Source organism: Ambystoma mexicanum, chromosome 1p (genome assembly GCF_040938575.1).
Source record: "Ambystoma mexicanum isolate Mex_15411 chromosome 1p, UKY_AmexF1_1, whole genome shotgun sequence".
Lineage (NCBI taxonomy): Eukaryota > Metazoa > Chordata > Amphibia > Caudata > Ambystomatidae > Ambystoma > Ambystoma mexicanum.
The window spans coordinates 600634475-600658250 of NC_090921.1; the positions used below are offsets into that span (position 1 = coordinate 600634475).

General features: G+C 43.7%; 1 protein-coding gene across 3 annotated transcripts in view; it reads left to right on the forward strand.

The window, feature by feature from the left end:
- The window catches only part of RFX2 (regulatory factor X2), a 580927-nt gene that overhangs the window by 262134 nt on the left and 295017 nt on the right, over positions 1–23776 (forward strand). For all 3 annotated transcript variants that reach the window (XM_069649559.1, XM_069649558.1, XM_069649560.1), the window contains 3 exons: positions 4817–4998; positions 15502–15621; positions 18799–18914. In XM_069649559.1, the coding sequence (XP_069505660.1) occupies positions 4817–4998; positions 15502–15621; positions 18799–18914 (418 nt within the window). The remainder of the gene's footprint in view (positions 1–4816; positions 4999–15501; positions 15622–18798; positions 18915–23776) is intronic.

The window sequence follows — 23776 nt, forward strand, 5'->3', positions numbered from 1 at the left end:
GCTGTGTTGGCGAATCAGGAGTCCAGACCTCCTTTGCTGTTTTACCCATAAATACCTCAGCATACCGCGAAGCGGGCCTCAGAGTCTGGCAGCTGGGTCTTTGGGCTCCACGGCTCCCCAGTGCTTTGACTATTTGGATGATTTAGTCTGTCAGCATTGTCCCCATTGGAGTCAGCAGGGAGAATTGAGGAATAAATAATCAGCGGTTCCTTTACTCCTTCGCTTCCTGCCGGCAGAGAGAAAAGACATGTGGAGTTCCCCCCGGACGCCGGACTATTGTGCTGGTGGGTAAGCTGAATTAACCAGACTTGGACAGATCGTATCTGTGATTGCAGTGCGAGTGGGAGAATGCGAGGGTCTACCCGCTCGCTGTGCATATTCTGCCGTCTTGGGTGGCCATACAGTCGTCTTTCCCCACCCCATTAGAGCGCGGCTCTGCCATTATTTGGAGGCCCCTAGTGGGCTAGTACAACATCTATTGGGAAAGCGTGGCCGAGATTTCGTGCTGCCAAAACCTTCAGATGTAGGTAGGGCTACTCTCGGCACTGGTGGCAGGGGAAAGAGGAAGGAGTCTTTTAACTAAGCGGAATCTTTATTCATTTGCATATTGAAATTGACGCTCCGGTCATTTCCCAGAAATTATATTGAAAGACTCGGGCCTCAAAATGATAAGGTATAATCTAAGAAGTGGTTTCCTAACGGACGACACCAGCGCTCCAGAGTGGGAGGGCTCATTCCTCTCCAAAACAACACTAGGAGAGAGGTGCAGCCCACAGCTGCCACAATTACAGGAAAGTGTTCCAGCAGGTCAGGTGATTCATACCCTGGCACAAATACATGCTAGGGACATCGATCCACCCCCCCAAAGGGAAAGAGTGGGGAGACGCGTCCCCTTTTGAACCAAGGCCCATAGGAGGGAATGATTTCACTCTGACCGCCAAAAATATAAATGGGAAAATCATCAATCAATACATCACCCGACGGAGAAGCAGAAGTTTGAATGATCTTCCAATAGATTTACAGACCTCACAATATATAAGATTGAACAATAAGGGCGACACAGAAAGTACTGGGCCTACAATCCCAGGGTTGGAATTTTGTCAAGGTCTTACTCTATCTCCCATACTGCCAAACAATGCCTCAAATTCATTGGCGATGCTAAATTCAACAGACAATGTAAGACTGGAAACACAGATGTCAATTCCCCAACGACAAACAAATGGGGGTGTACAAACACCTCGCCAGTCCCTAACTCAAACACCATACGCAAATGAGACCACATTGTCCGCTTTGTTTTGAACTCCTTAGTGAAGGTGTACGAAAGCATAAAAGGCGATGTGCAGACCCACACTGGAATATTGTTGGAAATGACAAAAGACATGGAACAGTTTGATTTTGCAGTAGTAGGCCTATGCAATGTAATAAACACCTTCGTTTCCCCCACATTAAGAGCCATGACAGACCAAATGATCTCACAGAAGACTGATATACAGGATCTTCAAGCATTATTACAAGATCTATGTGTGGATGGAAAAGAGACCAAATCAAAGATCCTTAATCTACTCCAAACTAAGGAAGAAGACCAAAGGAAGGCGGAAGGAAATAAATTAGCCACAAATATACTAGATCCTCTGTCCCCTCAATGACACACCCCTCTCTCAATCGGTTTAAGACTAATTCTGTCATCTGGCACAGACAGCCGATTCGGTTCCTTCGAAGCCACTGCCTGACAGAGACCTCGCCCACAGAAGGGCCAGCAGGCGAAGGAGAGGGGGAAGCATGGAAGGAAAATGCACAGCAATCCCATCGGAGAAGGAAAAGGATAAGGAGAGAGAACGAAAAAAAAATGGCACATGGTTCTTTTGCCTTCCTCTATAGAGGCAAAGAAAACAAAAAAACATGAAAAAAAAAAACCAAATCTCTGATACAAACAGGTTCATAAAAAGCCTAAATCTTCCTTCAAAAAAATCAGATGTCATTAAAGAGGTGGGTCTAGAGGAAGTGCCACTGAGTGGTACCAGGAAGTGCTCCTCGGCTCAAACAAGGAACAGCAGGAATAAACTAAAGCCAAGCCATATAGTGGAGTCGGACGATAAAAGGGTGGTACAAATCCCCATCGGAATTCATACAGATCGAGCCCAAGAGGAAAGAGGCACATGTCCCCCGCTTGAAGTGATGACAGATAAGAAATTAATAAAATGGGCCCCACTATTCCTACCAAGAACCAAACTGAAGAGGAAAAAAAAAAATCTCACCGTCATCGGGCATACTTTGAAAATTGCTCCAATATTTTGCAGGTGCGGTAGGGAAAATAAGAGCTTAGGAGACAGCTCTGCTCTTTAAAGCTTGAAACAACCCCAAGTCATTGTAGTTGCGCACCCTCGAACCCAGGCCCAGTCCAGAATTCAGCCAAGATAGCTGAACAGCACGGTATAGAACCAGAAGTGAGAACAAGAGACAATCAAGAAAACCTAAAACACACAGAAGGGAAGGACTCCGTCTTCCGTCAAGAAGAGCTAGCTCCCTTTGCAGTCCCGAAACTTTGGTTCATCTGTAACAAGCATAAATTAAAACCTAGATTTCTGAATAGAGGAGTAATCCTACCCATTATCAAAAAGATTCCGGACCTCTATTTTCTACGATGGAGATGGAGTTGGTCACCTTCCCGGACCCACATGATGACCAGCTAGCGGAAGTAGGGTTTGTATCTAAAGTGGGGGCGGGTGCTCTGCTCTTGGCTGCAGACTCTTTTAAAAAAAAAAAAAATTGGTTTGGTTGTCCACAAATCAACGCCACTACTGAATGAGGGTGCCAAATGTGGTGATTTGGGGAACGGGGAGCAGCCTAGTGGAAGAAAGTCACTGACCAAGATCTCCTGAGTGGAGAACAATTTGCCCTGTGGTCCATGCTACCAGAATTGATCTCAGGTCTGTCAAACTGGGGGTGAGGCAGACTCCGTTTTAGTTGGGGAAGGGTAAAGTTGGTGATCTGGGTCTAGTTCCTTTAGAAATGTTAAGCTTAAACAATTTCATATGTACACCAATTTTATTCATTATAATTGTGATAATTTCCCAAGACCAGACGTAGAATAAAAAACAATGTACATAATCCATACACCCATAAGGAATAACGTTTTGTCCCAAATGCAAAAAATATTTTTTTAAATTGAGGCAATGTTAGGAAAAGTAATATCCTAATTTCCATCTGTTACATTAGTGTGAAACATTGTTTCAGAATGAGGAGAGAGAATTATTGATGTGGTCCATTTTCGATTTTTAACTGCTCTTTCATCAATCCGAAGATTAGATAATAGATAGCAACCTACCTATTTAGTGTAAATTCACTGGGTTTCCATTTATCTCAGGTATTCAAAGCTCCTTATTAATACGGATCTTGTCAATTTGCATGTGACTTAAAAGGTAAACCAATCTGTTTTAGTGTGAAGGCTCATGTCAGGTGAGTGTCAATCACACAGATTATCATAATGCCTGCAGATTTGTCTCATGTACTCACCCTTATTTGGGCATGCGCTTAATAACAATTTCTTCACTGGCAGTGTCCTGGTATTCAGATTCAAACTTTCTTTATTGTTCCTATGTATACAATATTGCAAAACCCATTGTCCAGATATCATCATGTCCTACATGTTAATCAATGTTATCCTTCAATACAGCATTACACCATTTCAGCAGTTTCTCGATTTCAAAGAGAAAAGTATGTTTGAAGGCTGTGATCTTATCTTCCTAGTCTTAAACGCTCACATAGAATACAGTGTTGCACTTAAAAAATGTAGTCAGCTTAAGTACTGATATTAATATATGCATTCTACATGTCAACTAGTGTGATTCCATAATTATAGCCTTGTGGCAAGATATTCTTATGCTATGGAAGTCAGTTTTACCTGCTTTTGACTATATAATGCTGAGTTCTGCCGCAGCGTTCAATGAGGTGAGGTACGCAGGTGCCATTTTGTGTTATGTATATATAGTCAGAAGAAGAGATCAGAAGAGCGTCATGCTGACGTGACGTAGTATATTTACCTTACTGCATTTGATGTACCGTACATTTGCCATTATTTTATAGTGTTCCACATTTTTTTATTAGTCATTGTGTATATTATCTGCTCGAGCACATTATCAGTCTTCAGTATGTAATTTTGAATGCTGTTAGTTATAAGGTCCTTTATGGCTACCTCCCATAGTAGAAAGGAACCCGAAGAAACGTATGCATCTACAAAGTATTCATTGTGTTTCTAGTGATGGCCTGCAACATTAAATATTCACCCTAAAGATAACTTATTTTTAAGAACATGAATGTTCTCATTGTGAATTCAGCATTAATACATTTTTACCGTTAAGTAGCATACCTTTTCATCTCGTGGCATCTCAAGATTCATAAACGCAGCAATAATAAATTGGAAATTACTAATTGCAGTATAGTACAGAATTCATCTACAGATCACTAATTCCCTTGTTGCAAATTATGTATTTCTTGCTTATAACATTGAAATTACAGTTCTGATCAATCCTCTCTTGCTGTCCCCTTGTTTCTCTGTCCACTACCTGTCCTCTCCCTCTGTCCGATCGTACTCTCTCCACTTTTCTTTACGCCTCTGCTCCATGTTAAAGATTTGTTCACCAGCTGCTACACCATCTTTAAATTAAAGCATTTTTCAAAATTCAGGATCCACTCAATCTCTGATACTTTTGCAGTTGCTTAATTGTTTGAAAGCCATGAATGATCACTGAATAATTTCTTTTCACAAGTCCTTATTATATCCATTTGAATGTCTTTGATTCATGCATATTTGTTACAGCTCCAGTGGCTCTTGGATAATTATGAAACCGCTGAAGGTGTCAGCCTTCCTAGGAGTTCCCTGTATAATCATTATCTGCGGCACTGTCAGGAACACAAGTTGGACCCAGTGAATGCAGCTTCGTTTGGAAAACTCATCCGCTCTGTATTCATGGGGCTGAGAACTCGAAGGCTGGGAACGAGGTTTGTAGAAGAGGCTATGGTTGGATGATGGCCCTTCTTTGCCTAATTGTCACTTACCTTTTCAAATGCAGTTTTTGATGCATCTAGGAGTAAAAGTATTTCTGTTAAGAGCAATTGTTTAACACTTGTAAAAAAGAAAATATGTAACTTCACTTTTCCTTGCATTGTTACTCATTAAGTGTTTACTACATGTTTTGGAATTCCACTTCCTTAAGCTCCCAGTCAGCATAGCTATTGGTGAAGGATCATGGTTGCTGTAGTCTATAGGGCCACATGGTGAGTAATCATGAAAGAGAAACTTGAAGAATGAATGCAGAATTTTCTGGAACTCTTGTGTAGTCTTCCTTCCACCAGTTTCAATCATTGTAGTTTCAGCCTTTTGATCGGTTATGCGGTGGAGTTAGTATTTGTTACATTACAATTATACCGTAACTAAAAATTATTCCTCAGGAATTGAGTGTGGACCCCTTGGCAAAACCCTCCAAGCACATATATGGAATCTTGATTGAGTGAGAACATTGCATTTCAAATCTTTAGGGGTGAAGTATATACTTTCCAATTATTTCTTTGGGTTCCTCATACCATGGTTGTTTGTTAACTGACACGACTCCATGTCTCTGTGTAAAGTTGTTGGTGGGACCTATTCCCATGCTCTGCCATTTGATAATCAAGCATTGTGACTCATTTTAGTTCAGGACCTTAGACTTGCCTTACTTGTAGCCGCTTTCTTGGGGTTGGGAATCTTGCCCACTAGTAAGATTGACACAGCTCATCCTGCTCTTGTGGTTGCAGGATTAGAGCGCATACATGTGGGAAGCGATTTCTATGTAACTAATGGCCACAAATTGCATATTATGTGAAGCAAACCTCTCTTGGCTTGGGCTCTTCAGCAGGAGAAGACAAAGCCAGGACAGAATCTGTACATGGTGGAGGGAATGTTCCCAATTCATCCTTCTGAACCCCTGAGCTCATTGGAATGTGGAGGGAATGGGCAGCTCTGCATAGTTGCTGGTCTGCTGGTTCCCTCTCTGTGGCATCGCTTCTTTCAGCACCGGAATGTCTGTTGTGCTGGATGCTAGGGGGTTGCTCGTACCTTTTTGGGTCCATGCCTCTGACCAGTTGTCCCATGTGGCGCTGGAGGGCTTCTATGTGCTTGCGCTTGCTTGGATTTATACTAGGTTTGTTGACTCTACAAGAAAGTCTGAGCATTTTGTACAGGAGGCATTGGTACTGCATAACAGAATTCTTGCACTGGTGGGGAGGGTAGGAACCTGGCGCCCTGTTAACTGGTTCAGTCTTCCTCCAAGCAAGGACTGGCTCTGGAATTTCCTTGGTAGGCCTCCCACCCCTGGTTGGAAAGGATGGGTCCTTACTTCCTCTTGCCAAGGCCAGGGTGCTAGCCTTGTCACATCGCCTACAAAGCTTTCAAAAGGACTTAAAGGCTACTTGCATGCACCTGGATATTTATCCTGCATCCATCGTCGATGCAGTGAGTTTTAGGTCCAAAACTAGAACATTTAGCTTGCATCTGTGATTTGAAATGCATTTTTAAAGTCTATTGTTTTTACTTCTGCTTTTTAGACATCCTGATTCTAATGTGACTGTCTGTTTGCAGCACTATATATTTTTCTCTGGAAGGTTAATGTCCTGATGCTATTAGCCTAGATGGTGCTGATCTTTTGGTGGCTTCTCGTGGTGGTGGAAAGGATTTCCCTATTTTAGGTCCTTCATTGACTGAGGTGTATATTTGTGTGCATATTTGATTTTCCTAATACTATGGTCTACAGGTCTAGGATTACAGTTGCCTTGCCGTCTGGTGGGAAATGTAGTGGGTATACATATTGAGCGGCTTAATGGCTGGTTCCCCTTTCTTCACACCCATGGCCGCTATATGTAATATGCCAGATACTGGACATACATTTATAGTTTAGGGGTGGGTTGTGTTTTTTGATTGGGCTCTGTTTTCAGGCATGGAATAGGCATTTTGTTTTGCTGTGTTATTTCTTAAAGTACTTATTGAACTAATATAAAGTTGTATTATGTTCCAATAAAGCAGTGTGACGTCTTTTTGTTGTTCTAAGCATTTGTGATAACTGTACCTCTGTCAGCCTACCCCCACACCTTAGAGTTGAGCATGACTGCTGTGCCACACTACCTACCGCAAAGGTTTTGTTTCCCTGTTTGGTTTAGGCACAAAACCGCCTCAACAAGCACTAATGTATTATGTCAACAGAGGGGAAAACTTCACATTTCATCATCTCTTTAAAAGGAGCGCAATCACAAACAGTATGTATTGTGTATGAACATGTGTGCACGCAAACAAATGCCATACATTTCGAAAGAGCAGTACATGATTGTGAACCGAACACCATTGGTCGACCATTACATGTTTAAACTGTATCATTGCGATCTGAACACACAAATCCGAGCCCTGCACTACAGACTAGAGGTAGCATACTACCCAACACACTAAACCAGGAGGTCGGCTCTAGTATTAGTTTGCAACAGCTCCTTGCAAATGAGTGATTGCAAGGTTTATTTAGAATGGTTGGAAATGTCTAGGCATCGGACTGGACTAGAATATGATTTAGTCATTCATGTTTGTGTAACCACTGATGTAGCCCGTTCATTGTGATTAGTGAAATGTTAGGTGAGAAGAGAGCCTCAAAATTGGAGAGACGATGTAGGAAGTAATCTTGGTGTCATTACAGCAGTTCAGCAAGCGTTGTCCATTGAGGTGTAGAGAAATAAGATCCGACTTTTAAGGCGGGTCCAGAGACTGTTTCCTGTTCACGGTGCAAGTGCAGTGAATCCCAGAAACTTGATGTTTTGAAGACTGATAAGATCTATATGCACAAACATAGCTTAATGTGCTGAAGAGTAGAATGAAAGGTACCTGGCCAGCAGTGAGACACTTTTACATGCGATTTTAACGAATTTAATTAGTGATGCTTTAATAACGAAACTTTTATAACAAAATAAAAGCATTTTTTATTTGGGGGTGAGTGGGGTCCCTATGTTTGTAAAACCTTCCCACCCGATTTAACACCTTACCCCAAACCATGTAAATCTTCAACAAAAATGTGATATTTTTTTCGTTAAAAGTTTAGTTCTTAGAGTATTTTATTTTAAAATTATTTTATTGCCATTTATAGATGCACAATGGTACATATTCCACATTTTCTCAATAAAGTTATGCATTTGTATGTAGTTTACATGCCTTTTAATAACTAGTAAAGGGAAGAAAAAAAGAAACAAAACAACCAATGTTCAACATAAACTTTGTTTACGCTTACTACTTATTCACTTACATGAGTTGCAGATGGTTCGGGTCACATCCTGAGATCTACTATTTCCCTCATTGTGGCGCCCCCTATAAATAGCACCTGCAACATGCCGTTCCCATTTGCTCCACAGGATCATGCTATATTATGAGTGATGTATAATGATTCACGGGGGCTTGTCGTCTGAGTGGTCGAACATGTCCCATACTAGCACCTGCCCAACGTTCAAATTCTGTGCCAATGTACCTATTGCGGGCCCCCAGATGATTTCCATGCAAAACATCTTTTGGCCTGCAAGCATGCCATGTCCATACATTTTGTGTTATGCTTAAATTTACCATCTCTGGGGTACGCGCCCAGCAAACAGTCTCTCAGATTCCAGGCATATTGTGCAATTCCTGTCCTTCTGCAAGCGTGTTCTATTTCCTCCCAGAATCCACTTGCATGCACGCATCCCCAGAACATGTGCATTAAGACCGCCCCAGTCTTGTCGCACCAGGGGCACGTTGATAGTGCAGCCCTATTAATTTTAGCCACCCTTTGTGGTGTCATATAGGAATGGTACAGTAAATTCAACTTGATCTAAAGCAGGAATTCCTGGACACTTTTCGGGGGTGTAGTAATATGCTTTCCCAGTCTTTCTCGCTTATGTCCTCCCCCAGATCTGCCTCTCATCGCTCCTTCAGCATTGCGCTCTTGGGGTTGGGCCCGTCTACCAGGAGTGCAGAAATTCTGAAAACTGATTTCCAGCCATCATTTAGGCTGCACATCAGGGTCAAAAGGGGGCTTACTGCTGGTTACTCCGGCCATTCCACCCTTTTCTCCTTTGCGACCCTCCTTACTCTCTGGAACCAAAACAATTGTCCCTTGGGTAGCCCCTCCTGCTCCAATAAGGACCCAAACTCCCTAAACACGCCTTCCACATACAAGTCCCCCCATGTGTAGATAACCCAATTTGCTCAGTGCGTAATCACCACCAGATCCTCCCTGCTCTTACAGACATCTGCCTCCGGGGGCCTCCAGTGTATAAGGGCGCTCCAGTTTTAGTAGTATCGGGGTCCTGTGCCAGATCTGCCGTCCCAACAATATAAACATGGGTGTGTTATCTAAGCAGCTCAATGGCAACCACAGCATCTCTTTCAGGTGCATCGGGGAAACCAGACGCTGCAACAGCACTGATTCGGAGGTACCACCGTCTGAAAGCCACTTGGTGACATAGCTAAATTGCGCTGCCGAGTAGTACCGCTCCAGATCCGGTAGTTGCAACCCTCCTTCTTTGTGAGGGAGGCAAAGCATTGCTAACGCAAATTTATGGCGAGCTGTACCACACTGGAATTCCCGTAGTAACACTTCCAGTAATTGAAAGAAAGAGGCCTGACATAATAATGGGCATTGTTAAATTACAAGAATCTCGGCAATATTATCGTTTTAGTTAAAGCAATTCTGCCCATCAACGACAGAGGTCATTTAGACCAGAACTTCATGGACAGTGTTGCTCTCATGTATTTCTTCAGGCGGCCAGACGCCTTCGAATAGTTATCTAGCACTTCCATAATTAGTGGCATTTTGGCTTGGGTTTTTCAGGTATAATACGTCATCCGCATATGGTGAAATTAGGTGTCCTATCCCTCCTATCTTTCCTCGCCTCCGGGAGCTGCTTACGCAAATTAATCTCTATTGGCTCTAACCCCAGCACATACAGCATGGGCGTGAGCCAGCATCCCTGTCTAGTACCTCTTTGGATGTCCCAAGTGGGTGGACTCCAACCTCCCAGACTTGACCCTCCCCACCGGTTTAGTGTATTATATCCTTACCCATTTAATGAACTGTTTGCCAACCCTGAATTCCCTTAATACTGCCAGTAGCTATTCCCAGTATATTGAATCAAAAGCTTTTATCGCTTCTAGGGAGAGAATGGCTTATTGTTCTTGGGAATCAGCAGTTTGTACAATGACGTTATGCAGAAGTCGTAAGTTCATAGCCGTGCTTCTACCCGAGATAAAAACATTCTGATCCTCATGTATCGGGCCCCCAATCGCCTTGCATAGCCGGCCAGCTAAGATTGTAGTAAGGATCTTTGTCATAATTTATCATGGCCTAAGGCCTATAAGAGTCACATTCATCAGTGGGTTTCCCTGGTTTCGGTATCTTAGTTATTACAGTATGCACTGTAATTTAATTAGTTAAAATCACTGCATACTGCGAAATCTCCATGTGAGAGGAGAGTGGGAGCATAGAATGTGCTTGTGGGAAGCTTTAATGAGCGGAGAGTAGTCTAAAGTGTCCTTCACTAATTAAAAGGGAGAGGGGGATAGTAAATAGCATTTTGTGTCTAGCTAGGTAAGATAAGTGAGGAGGTAACCTGACCGCATTAGAGGCATAGTGGGACCTTCATAATGGAGACCCCTAAAAACTTAACAAGTCTAAAATAGGTGACTGGGTAGGCTAATGAGAATAAAAGTCAGATATAGGATGATGTTATGGAGAGAGCGATGACTGGAGAGAAGTGGTGAACTAATCTGAAGCAAGGAAAAGTTGACTAATCGTATGCAATGCGTGGACCGCTATAATGCAGTGATCCAGGTGTAATTGTAAGTGGTTAATCAGTGGATATCCCTCCCTGGTGATTAAAGAGAAATGGTTGGTGAAGGAAAGGCAGACTTTGGGGCAGGAGAAAAGTGTCCAATTAGTGTGCTGAAGTTGGTGTCTTTGAATGTACCTCGAATTCCCTTTGACTTCTTTGCCAAGGAGAAACTGTTGAGAGATATTGCAAGTTGGGGGATAGAAGTGGGATAGCATGGTGCAATGAAAATTGTGCCTTTATTAGATGTAGGTTGCATGAACGTGTAAGACAATGAAAGGGAGAGGACATTGAACACAAAGGGGAGTTGAGTTAAAGTGCAGGAGCTGCAAAATAAGCCCTCCTTGTAGGCGGGTGAATCCAGGGAATGGGTGAAAAAAGATGGAGACTAAAGCAGGGTGCTGGATAATTTGTGGTGTAGATGCAAGGTGAACTAGGTAGCTTCCAGCCTATCTAAATATGAAACCATGAACAAATAAAACGTGGAGCACCCTAAATATAACCTGATCAAACAAAAAAGAGAGATGGAGGGATATACAATTCACAAGCATACCCTTGAACTAAAGGGATCAACCCTTAACACTTTGAAACACAAAGCTTGTGATTGTAATTGCTACCTTATCCAGTAGAGTTCTAATTCAGTACCATCTTCACTTATGGTGTTGAGAAAGACCATTGCTTAGAAACAAGTTTATAAAAAAATACACATAATGCACCCTAAATATAGGCACACAACAGATGCGATTGTGTACAGTAATACAAATGGTGTCAAAAAACATTAATTACCAGTGATGGAGGAAAGAGCTAAAGTAGGTTCTTACTTGATTGATCAGCCTCATCACCGGAATTAGCCCAGAGTGGCAGAACTGCAAGGTTTAATCTGATGGTATGTTAAAACCTCCTCGACATTGAACATGAACTGAGGACAGTAGGAAGGCCCTGCAAAATGTAGTTTCCAAATCTACTTGCATTCCCCTAGACCCTCCAGCAGGGTCTGCAGTGAAAACACCTGGCCATAGTTCACTGTTGTGATGTCTGTATTGAACACTGAAGTGCGCAAAGACAACGTCGGCTGCTGAGAGGATAAGTGAGGAACTTGAAATTCCTCTCGCGGCTGTTGCTACCACCTTTTCAACATTCGCAAAGTCCGCTCCTCTCTCACCTTCCATGCCACTAAACTTTTAATCTCCTCCCTTATCTTCTCTCGCCTCTTCTACTGCTCCTCTATACTCTTTGGACTACCTGCATCTCATCTCGCCCACCCTTCAAATCCCTCTACCACTCAGCTGTCCGTACCCTCTGCCTCCTTGCCCCTCATGACTCCATTTCCTCCTCACTTTCTTACCTTGGTTGGCTTCCCTTCCACTCCCAACTTAAATTTCATTTTCTCTGCCTTGTCTTTAAATCGCTCCATGATATTGCTCCCCTTTACCTCTACTCTCTCCTCTCTTTCTACACCCCTTCCCGTTCCCTTCGTTCTGCTGATCTCTTCTTTCTCACCGTTCCCCCTTCCCCATGTGCCTCCTCCCGTTTCCGCTCCTTTCAGCTCCTAGCTCCCCTCCACTGGAACTCCCTACCTCTCTATCCGCTCCATACCTACCTTTTCCTCCTTCCGTACGTCGCTGAAATTTCACCTTCTCCCATTACTATCTCCTTTCCCTCACATCTTACCCATGCACCTCACCCTAACCCTCCTTTTCCCCTTACCCTCCTTGCTTCTTCACCCTAATGCCCTTTCTTTTCCCTCCTCCTTTCCCATCCTCACCCCCTCCTTCACTCTTACCCTCACAGATTAATTGCTCTACATACTGTTTTATTGGTTTGATTCATGTTTTGTAAATTGCTTCTGTTAAAAAATGTTTTATGTACCTTGTTATAATGTACAGCGCTTTGGATTAAAGCGCTATGTAAACACAATAAATACAAATTCAAAACCTCATCCACGTCAAGATTGCCTAGTCCTGCTGAAAACTCAGCCCATTCCAAGATTGACAACACATGTTCTGTTAAAGAAAGCCGAAGAATGCAGGTCCTCGGGTGCATGGCACTATTCAGCCTGCTGTGTAATCTCTCACTGCTGTCTTTCCCTTAATCACTGCTCCATCATTCTTCCATAAAAGTAAAATAATGTAAAAAGAAACCTATATACTTACCTGCTAGCTCTGTGCTGTGGACCCAGTTGCCAAATAAAGAGGAATAGGGACTGATGTAGTGCTTCCATAGCTCCTTTCATTTGTGTGGTTAAGAATGTGTTCCAAGTGCAGAACATGTATCCCCCACTCCAGAAAGACAATTTGCACCTAGACCTTGTTAGGGAGTGCTAATGGCCATACATACATGGGTGGCAGCCATACCATCTTGTTGCTGTACAGCTGCCCTTGCTAGTCCTTGTGGTATGATTTGGTGTGGCATTTGTAACTCGCCTATACACAAGTGTTTCAAGGCATGACGAGGCAAGGAAAGAGGAACAGAGGGGGACAGAGACAACAATATTACTAGGGCACGTGACCTTGAGATCGCGCAAGTGCAGGTGAGTGGGAGGGGAAAAGTGGCAGGGAAAAGAGCAGGGGGGCAGTGCTGTACATGGGATCAAAACAATAACGAAGTGCGGCCAGCAGGTGGCAGGTGCAAGGGTAAGTGCAGACAGCAGGTGACCAAACTTGGGCCGGTAGTAGGCCGTTGCTGCCTGCTTGCCACCCAGGCAATTCTAAACATTCATACTTTTTGGTGTCTATTGTCTGTATTAATCCTCATTTATTTAAAAAAAAAATAAACATTAATATTTTGTTGTCTGGAAGACTCCTCTGGGTTTCTGGTTCTTGTACATCAAGCCAAGATGCAGGTTGCTGTCCTGAGCAAGATCTACATTTTCAGCCTCTCCATTTCTACTTCGCCTCATATGTAAATGATCAATAAAAATGGAAAAGGGGAGCATAGACTTTAAACCCTTCATGTGTTTCAGTAAAGGTCGTCTTGCCTAAAGTGTAATAATATTATGTAGAATTAAGTTACTTTGTTTGCCTCTTCATATTTAATTCATTCATAGTAATGTGGAAGACTTACAAATTAAAAGGCAAACATTTTCAGCCACCCTATGGCCAGGCTACCAAAATAACTATTTGAGGATGGTCTGCACATGCACAGAACAACATAATGCCATTAAGATCTTGGCTATCTTTTTTCAGTTGACACTTCAATCTAACTGTTGCTGTTGCAATAGCTGGTTTGCAAATGGTACATAGTATCTTTAGAGTACTGACTTTAAAATTTAAAAATAAAATCCCAGATGTTCAGTGGACCAGGTGGGTGGAGGGTGGGGGTGGGGGGCACTGACATTACTTCACTGTACCCTCTAAAAAAATGGGGGCTGAAAATATTTAATATACTTATTAAATATACTAAAAGAATGTGTGTATAATGTATACATGTGAACAATAATGTATGCAATGTGAACATTAGCCTGAGTCGCATCTAGATAGAATTATGAATGTTGACATGTGCCATACTTAGCTGGAATCGTGATTGTTAGCATGTGCCACAACTAGATGGAACTGTGAATGATAGCAAGTGCAACACTTGGATGGAATTTTGAATGTCAGCATGTGCCACTCTTAGATGGAATCGTAAACCTTATCCTGCGTGACATCTAGATCGGATCATGAATATCAACATATGCCACACTTAGATGGAATTGTGAACACTAGCCAGCCTCACATCTATATAGGAATATGGGGGTTAGGAAGCACCTCTCACATGGAATAAATGATGGCAAGTGCCACACTCGGTTAGAATTAGGAAGGCTAGCAAGTCCCACATTTAGATAGAACTATGAACATTAGCCTCCGCTGGACACAGACAGTACTGTGAATGATTGCAAGCACCACACTTCAGAATTGCAAATGTTAGCATGCGCCACACTTAAATAAGATTGTGAACAATGGCCTGTGTCACAACTAGATCGGATTGTGAATGTCGGCCAGTGCCACATCTAGTTAGAAAAGCAATTGTTAGCCAGTGCCATGTCCAGATTGCATTAGGAATAATATCAAGGCCAGATTCAGATAGAATTGGGAATACTAGCTTGCTTCACATAGTATTTTGAAGGTGGGCCAGTGCCACATTGGGATACAGTTGTGAATATTGGTGGGAGTCATATAGAGAGGATTGTGAATATTAGCCAGTACCGAATACAGATAGAAATGCACCACATCTAGAAAGAACGTGAAAATTTAGCACATCACTTCTAGACAGCGATGTCGATAACCAACCCTCTAACAATTTAACCCCTCTGCATATACCTCTCAAACTCTAACCAACCACAACCCTATAGCACAACAAACCGCACAAACTTCACTACAACAAACAACAAAACAAACCACACATAGACTCGCACAACAGCACACGACGGCCACCAACCGGATATTAACCGGGCTGCGGCTGCCAACGGCTCATCACTGCTCTCTTGCACTTTTCCTGCTCGTTCCCACTAAACCTCCCTCCTTTCCCTTTTCAGAGCCAGGGGACCACTCCAATGGTGATAGTGCGCGGTACAAATATCCTTTAACATTAACATGTAGATTTTGTGAAATATAAAATCTTTACTCTGCATGCATGTAATTTTTGTTTGCTCACTTCCAGAGGGAACTCAAAATATCATTATTATGGTATTCGGCTGAAGCCAGACTCTCCTCTGAACAGATTACAGGAAGATACGCAGTACATGGCCATGAGGCAACAACCTATACACCAAAAACAAAGGTAGGAGTTGCTTGTTGATTTGGTTTGCAGAAGACAGTTCATAGAAAGGTACAAGACACTTTGAAGAAACAAATTATTTCTTTGACAGAGAGGATTGGTCATGGAAGGGGAGCAGCAAACGAGGCTTTTAATTTTTTTGCATAAAAGTGGTTAATGTTTCAAAGCAGTTCTTGAGGGTTTCCGATCAGGTGTCCAATTATCTGTTTCAGAATGCCCTTTTGTTTTTTTATACACATTCCTGCAGAGTTCGATTAATCCTGATCAAGATGGTTAGAAAGTGGTCTTTGAAAGCCTCATGCAGACTCACAGGCTGGTAGGCCACTATGTCCAGAATAAAACGGTTTCTTGGTGCGAGAACCTCGGTTGTCCCTATACAAATTGAGCCAATCCAAATATTGTACATTAAATATCACTATTAATTGTTAGGAGGGTTTTTCCAAACCGCTATTGGTATATGGTTCCCAGTGATTTACTTTAGTAGATATTCAGATGTCTTTTCAGAATCGGCCCTGTGGACAGATTCGGAGAGGCCACCTGTTAGGGAGATGTATAATTCATATGTGTCATCCCCTCTCATTGTGCGAACGACCCAGCACTTTTTGCTGGACTTGTGGATTTGTTTTCTTTCTATCCTGAATTAGTGGAGTCTTTTTCCACTCATTCTTTCTTATTTGATCTGACTTTTAGAACTCTGGTTTGTGTTTTACTGTTACTATGTAGTCTACTTTCCTCCATATCTCTTAAGGCATCTGTGTTCATCTTTTGCAGCACCCGGCTCCTTGTGGGCAGTGTTGCTGGTGTAACCCCTTGGGTTCTCCTTTGAGATTATTTTCTTATCCTTACTAACCACGGTTCTTAAGGATAGAGGGATACTTTGTATCCCTCCTAAAACTTTATACTCTGAGATTAGCACAACCCACCTTATGTGGAGTGCTAAGGGAATACCTAGCATCCCCCTTCTCGCTGCTCCTGTGACATTTTAGTCACATACACAACCCTTTAGTTATGGCTTGTGGCAGTGGACGTGTTCTACCAACTGGAAATGAACTGGACGGACAGGGCCTCCATATCCTTGTCCCACCCCTTTATCATGTGTGTTCTGTGTTTTTTGCACAGGAGTCCATGTGCGACTCCTGGCAGTGCAGTTCTTCCTCTTTTTGGTTGTAGTGAACAGACCCTTGGGATACCTGTGTGGCACCCATGGATGGGGGTACAACCTTGGGCCCCTAGTGTTTTTGGGCACCTGTGTGTGGCCCACAGAGCACGGTATGGGCTGGTGGCAGCTCCATGCTGAATTTGACAGTTGCTCAGAGTATCCTCCATTTTGGGATACTCAGACCTTGCCATAGGAATCAGTGGATTCCTGATGAGAGACAAGATGGCCCCTGTGGCCTCTTGGTTTCTATAACCTGTTACCTTGTTTTCCTAAAGTCCTGGGAAGCCCTGACTGTCCCTTCCCTTAACTGGCTTTTGGGTGGAAGTTCCATATATGGTATTGTGGGGGAATTCCAGGCCAGACTGGCTAGAGCCTTCCCAATGACTATGTTGTGGGTACACCCATGGGGTGGGACCTGAGTGAATGGAGAGTGTGACCAATATGCATTTCATGTTCTGGGTGTCTGGTATCTGTGTGTGTGACAGAGTGAGACAGCGCTGCCCGAAACTGGTATGAATGCAGTGTGGTGTGCTGAAATGCTTGGTGCTTGCCCCAATACACATTCCTTGTTCTGTGTGTCTGTACGAATTTACTGAAATACAGTTAATAACTGTTGGCCTTCCTCCCTCCTAGAGTTAAGCCTGATTGCTCAACTACAGAGAACATTTTAGAGCAGTGGTATTAAAACGACAACATAGCCATGAAGAGACAACTAGAAGGTGGTTAGCATCAACTAAATTCTAACAATCACTGGCAAATCCAACAGATGTATGCATTTGCCAGGCAGTGTCATAATGGTAGTACCTGGCTATAAGATGGCAACAGCTGGAACATTGTATGATTACCTGGGCCTATGGTAGCAGTGTCTGGCAAATGCTGTCTAATACCTAATATACCAGTCAAAACTATTGGTATAGTTTTGTTATTGCTTGTTTTGTGCCTCGCCACCCGAGGAGAGAGCTCAACACAGTCTGCAGATGGTTACCAAATTCCAGAAGTGCCCAGCAACTTCTGGCCTTCGTTTTTCTGAGGATGCTCAGTCTCATGGCATCCAGCATTTTCCTGGTGCCAGAGGCTCGCCTCAGAATGAGATCCCTCCAATGGGCTCTCAGGACTCAGTGGTCAACGAAGAAAACCCTTAAATGCTTTAATTAGTTCATTGTAAGGGATAACCCTTTAGTTGCATTATGATAAAGTATGAATGATATTTAAAAACAATTTATTTCAGTAACATTTTATTAATGTAGATCGTATGGCATACTCTTTTGAAAATTATACTGGTGTTAACTTAGAAATTACATTTATTAAATGTTCATATTACCACATTGATTAATGAAAAACACATAGTAAATTGATATCATTTTAAACTATCCAGTTACATATAATATTTTATTTAAGGTTCATTTCTTTTAGTAAAATAAAACTTTTTTGATGGAAAGGTTGATGGAATATACCAACTACAAATTAAACTGCTGTGGTGAGGTAGGATCTGTATAAATCCGGTGTACTATCCAGAGTCACTAGGGAACTCACGAATGGCTGTAAACCGCATGTGCAGGTGGTATTCCACGTTGACTGTGGAATCAGAGTCTTACATTAATCTACCATGTGAACGTTAAATAGGCCACAAACCTGTACCATCTGTGTAACAAATACAGAAGAATTTAATGAAAGAAAACACCCCACATTGGTATATATCGTTATAACATGTAAATTATACGGCGGGGTAGGATGAGAGGGGCGGAATGTATATACTATTACAAATCGCACATAATCTATAAGATAAAGTAAGTACTAAAGGAATAGTAAACACATAGTGCATTTGTAAAAACTAATTGTCAGTTAAGACCTAACCCACTCCCAACAGTAAACTATAAGTAAGGAACAGATATACATCAACAGGATGAAGGCACACTTGTTTAAGACCTTTTTTTTATTTTATTCAGCATCGGTGGTCAGACAAGCCCAGATAACTTTGCATACTTTGTGATTGATCTTAAATAAAATAAAATTATTCCTAGGTATAGACCTACACAGAAAATGGATGGCATGGGAGACAATGCATCCAACAGTGGACAGCACACAACGCCAGAACAGTCGGTGGCAGCCCAAAGCCAGCATCACCAGCAGTTTATAGGTAAAGCAAATTTCGTACTATAGAAATTACTCCATTTCCTTTCATATATTTACTGATATGTGATGGTTGTGAAAAAAATTGTATGTTGCCAATAAAGTTAATCTCCTGTTGCTCAATGCTAGGAAATCTTTTCTTTTTGCTGCTGTCCTCTGATATACTTCAATGAACGTCCTATCTTGTTGCTATTGACTGCTTACTGAGCTGTCTTTTTCCAGGTAAGTACTTCCCTTGCTTGTTGCTCACTTTAATGGGAACCTGAAGTCCCGAAGACTTATCAGTACTTGGTAGAATTTGTGTATTTTTAAAACTGCACAGTAAGGTCCGGACTTGCTTGACCCAGAGGAGCTACTGACCCCACAGACCCACAAGGGCGTCTCGTCTACAGCTGATGGATATGACAGCTGAACTCGCACAACCCACAGAGAAAGGGGAAGTGGATAAAATAAGACTTTTGATCTTAGTAGCGTGGAGATCTGCAAGGGCATGAAAAAAAGAATGGTGAAACATTTACTGTTCCCTAACGTTTTCCCAACCACCTCTCCCCTGTTCTCCCCTAATACCTGGTGCTCCTCAACTAATTGCTTAGAGGAGAACCTTATAATGTATACTGAAAGGATTCATCCAAATGTATTCTTCGGTAGATCCCAAAAGGTTGTCTTCAGTCTTTCATGGACCCTAGGATTTCTCTTGCTGTCTTTTTTTCTAAAACTAACACATTTGCTGTGATGCATTTACTATTCTGAATCTCGGATTTAAATGTGCTGGCAGTAACTAATTGTCCCTAATTAAAACTAATAACTACTATACAGTGCTAAGATTAAATCAAGTAGGCTTATATTCTAGTCAATGTAGTAGACTATGGATGATTTTAAGTATGTTTCTCCAACTAAGGTTGTCCAAGGTGCATGTGGTTCAGCCTTTGTGAATATTTGCTATCAGCGCTCATTTTTTAATAAACGTCCAGGAGACCAGGTATACCAGGCGGCCAGTCAAGCTATATGGAAAAGGAGGGAGAGAGGGTTGAGCAGAGATAGGTTAACAGGGTGGAGGGAGAGAGAAGGAAGAGAATGTAATGCTTGTAAATGTGTACATACGATAACCTCCTGTAAGTGAAGCAGCCACCAACCCTGTGCTCTAGCCCAGCATGTTTACATGATGTGATATGCACACACCACCTTAAAGTGAAGCGCAGTTGGTGTACTTTGTATCCCTATAATCTTTTCTTTTGCATCTGTTATTTATTTTTACATTTATAGCAGCACACAAAACCCTTGGGCATCTAGGCGCTAGTTACAGTAAGTGCCAGATAACGGTGTATAATGTGCAAGACTATGCATCATGGTTACAGCATACAGGTGAAGTTTGATAGCATACTTTGGCAGAGCCACACCTCATGGTATAGGGGGGGGGCTACTGCAGTTGTACAGGTAAGCATAAGGACAAGATGGGTGTGGGTGCACGGTCTGGCAAAGCCGCGCCTCATGGTAAGGGGGGGCTAATTCAGGAGTACAGGTAAGCATCCGCAGCAAAATTAAGGTAGTTGCAGTCCCAATGTGTCCAGGTTGAGCTGGGTAGCAGCAGGTCATTTTCCCCTGTATTTACCTTTTACTCTTGCACTTTTCTGTTTACTGCATTATATCATTTAGAGCAAAATAAACCCTGAAACGGCTGTGCCACAATATTTCCCCTGTCCCTTGGCCATTTTGACCATGGTCTTCCTCATGCCCACTCTGGTCCAAAATGTAAATCTGTGTGGTCTGATGTGGGGGCTCTATCTGTCTGGAGCCCCCCCCATCACATGGTGTCTGTTACTGGGCATATGTGTTTGTCCGAGGCTTTCAGTGACTAGACAGCTCCTGCCAGTTTGAATAGTACAGATTCTTACCATTGGTGGCGACTCGGTCCTAATCCTTCATAAAAAAACTCCTGCAGCCATTTGAGAGATCCTTGTTGGAGCCAGGACCCCTATGAAGTGCAGCCCACTGACGACCAAAGGATGACTGTTGCAGCTGACCAGCATTGCCTCCAGCCAAACCCCCGGGAAGCCATGCTCTCTTCTGAGTGCAAGATGGACATTGTCAGTGCTTCGACCCCCCCCCCCCCCTCTCCCACCACCCCCCTTGACCGGTGGGAACAATCATTCGAAGGGATTTTGTCCTCTGACGTATTCCTCATCTTAGATATCTCCTTCCAGCTCTGCTGGCCTCGGAAATTTTTTTCTCTCTAGAGGGCGCTGCGCATCGACGTCCTCCGAGTCGATGTCCCTCGACAGCCGCCGTATCGACGTCATCCTGCCTATAAAGGCCGCGCGCAGCATCCGTTCAGTTCCGTTTTTCTGCGCTTACTCAGTGCCTCGGAATACCGTTGCTCAGTTTTGTCAGGTTAAACCTATTTACCTCGAGTTATTCGATCCGTACTCGATGGCTTCTTCGTCGGAACCGACAACTCCTCGATCCGGCTTCAAAAAATGCCGAGATTGTGGGAAAAAGATGTCACTGACTGACCCTAACAGAGTTTGTCTGTGGTGTTTGGGAGCTGAACACCATTGTTCGGAGTGCGAGGACTGTATGTCCATGACAGCTAAGGCCCTGAAGGAGCGTAGGGGGAAGCTGGAGAAAGGTAAGACTTTTAAAGCTTCTTCGTCGATGAAGTCGAGACATTCGTCTCCTCGTCACCATTCGCGCTCTAGGTCTCGGAGTGGGTCCCATCACTCCTCGAGATCGAGGCACTCGAAGAGGAGACGTCGAAGATCCCCTTCTCCGTCTTCCTCTTCCTCTGTTTCGCCAAAGAGAATCCCTTGCCCCACGAAACATAGTTCCCGGGCTGAATGGGAGGAATTCCGCAAAAATATGACGAGAAAGCGGCCTCGACCCCCTCGAAGACTGCCGAGAGCGATGCTCTGGTCGAAAGACCCGAAGGTCCAAAACGCCGCGAGTCGCAGTACCCGGCGAAGGAAACCTCTCGAGCGCGTCTCGAACCCTCGAGTAGGACTATGACCTCCAAACCTTCCTCGAAGGTTCCGTCGACGCCGAGGTCGGTGTCTTCGACGCCGTTGTCGAAGGGACCTTCGACACACGGGTCTGTCGACTCGACGCCAGCTTCAACACCGGCGTCGACGCCAAGAAAAGTCACGGTTATGACACACCCAGTGACTATCCCCAGGTCCTCGATGACGATGGCTTCGAGATTGTCGAGCAGAATCCCAATTCTGTCGAGGTCATCGAGGCCTCAGCCTTTGTTTTCGACGCCACGCTCGAAGCCTTCGGCGTCAACAACATCGACGTTTTCGAGGCCGATTATGACAAGTTCGGCACCCTCTGCCTTGGAAATGGGGTTTACACCCTTTATGAGTTCAGAACAATTGAGAACTATGTCCTCAATTATGGAAGAGGGTGAATTGTCTGAACAGGAAGACACATCTGAGTTGCAGGGACCTGTAACCCTAATTAGAGAGGAATTTTCCTCTGAAGAACGCAGGTTAAAGGATCTTCATGATTCCTTACATGAGGCAAGTGGGTTGGACACCTCCCCTGAGACGGAGTTTGCTAGGCCAGACCCGGGGGAGCATGCTGAAACCCCCTATAGAGCCTTAATGGCCAGGATCAAAGAGTTTATGGGGTGGTCTGCACCTTCACAATCTTTCCAACAAGATGACCTCACGGATATTCTTGACAAAGGCCCACAGGAGGATCCTGTGGTGCCTTTTCATAAAGCTCTTCAGAGGAAGATTATGACGAACTGGGAAACCCCAGATGTCGTCCCGGCAGTAAATAAAAAACTGTCTACAAAATACAGGGTATCCTCTACAGACCCGGAGTTTTTGTCAAAACACCCATCCCCAGAAAGTCTGGTGGTACAGGCAGCATCTTCTACCGATGTCAAGACGGCTTATCCTACCGTCCCACAGGACAGGGACGATAAAAAATATGATGCTATGGCAAAGAAAGTTTTTTCGGCATGTAGCATGGCGTTAAAATCTGTTAATGCTACTTGCACCCTTGCTAGATTCAGCCATACACTTTGGGAGTGTGCTTCTACACCGGCTGACTGCATCCCGGAGGGAGAAGAAAGGGATGCGTTCCTGAATATCATACAGGACGGTAAAGACGCTATGTGCGAATCCCTCCAGACGGGCATTGATTCGGCTGACAGTATCAGCAGAGCAATGGCGGCAAGTACAACAACCAGGAGATTCGCTTGGTTGAGAAAGTCTGGTTTTGCCCCAGATGTGCAAGCCAGGCTCTTGAACATGCCATTCGATGGCTCTTTGTTCGGGAAAAAGGCGGATGACAGTTTAAAGAAACTGCAAACTTCAAAAGCAGCAGCAAAATCCCTAGGAGCTGCAATCCGTCAGACTCCTTTTCGTCCCACAGGAACCTCTGCGAGGGGCAAGTCCTTTCGCTTCTACTCCGCATTCGGAAGAGGTAGAGGACGACCGGCTCAAAGGGGACAAAGAAGAACTACCCGAGGTAGACGGGGTAGATATTCAAAAGCCGCAGCAACAGCAGGTGCCTCTTTACCATCGCCATCTGCATCAGCTGCCCCAAAACCACTCTGAGGACTTCCCTCACAGGACACCTGTAGGAGGCAGGTTGACTCAACATCTGGCGGTATGGCAGGCTATCACGTCAGATGCTTGGGCATTGGAAACAGTTGCCCAAGGTTACTGCCTGCCTTTCCTACGCATACCTCAGTCATCCACCGGGGATCAGCTCTCAGAAAGCTCCAGATCCGTTCCTCTTGCAGGAAATTTTGGACCTGCTAGAGAAAGGTGCCATAGAACCGGTACCTGTAGCGGAGAGGAACAAGGGCTGGTACTCCCCTTACTTTCTCATTCCAAAGAAAGACAGAGGACTGAGACC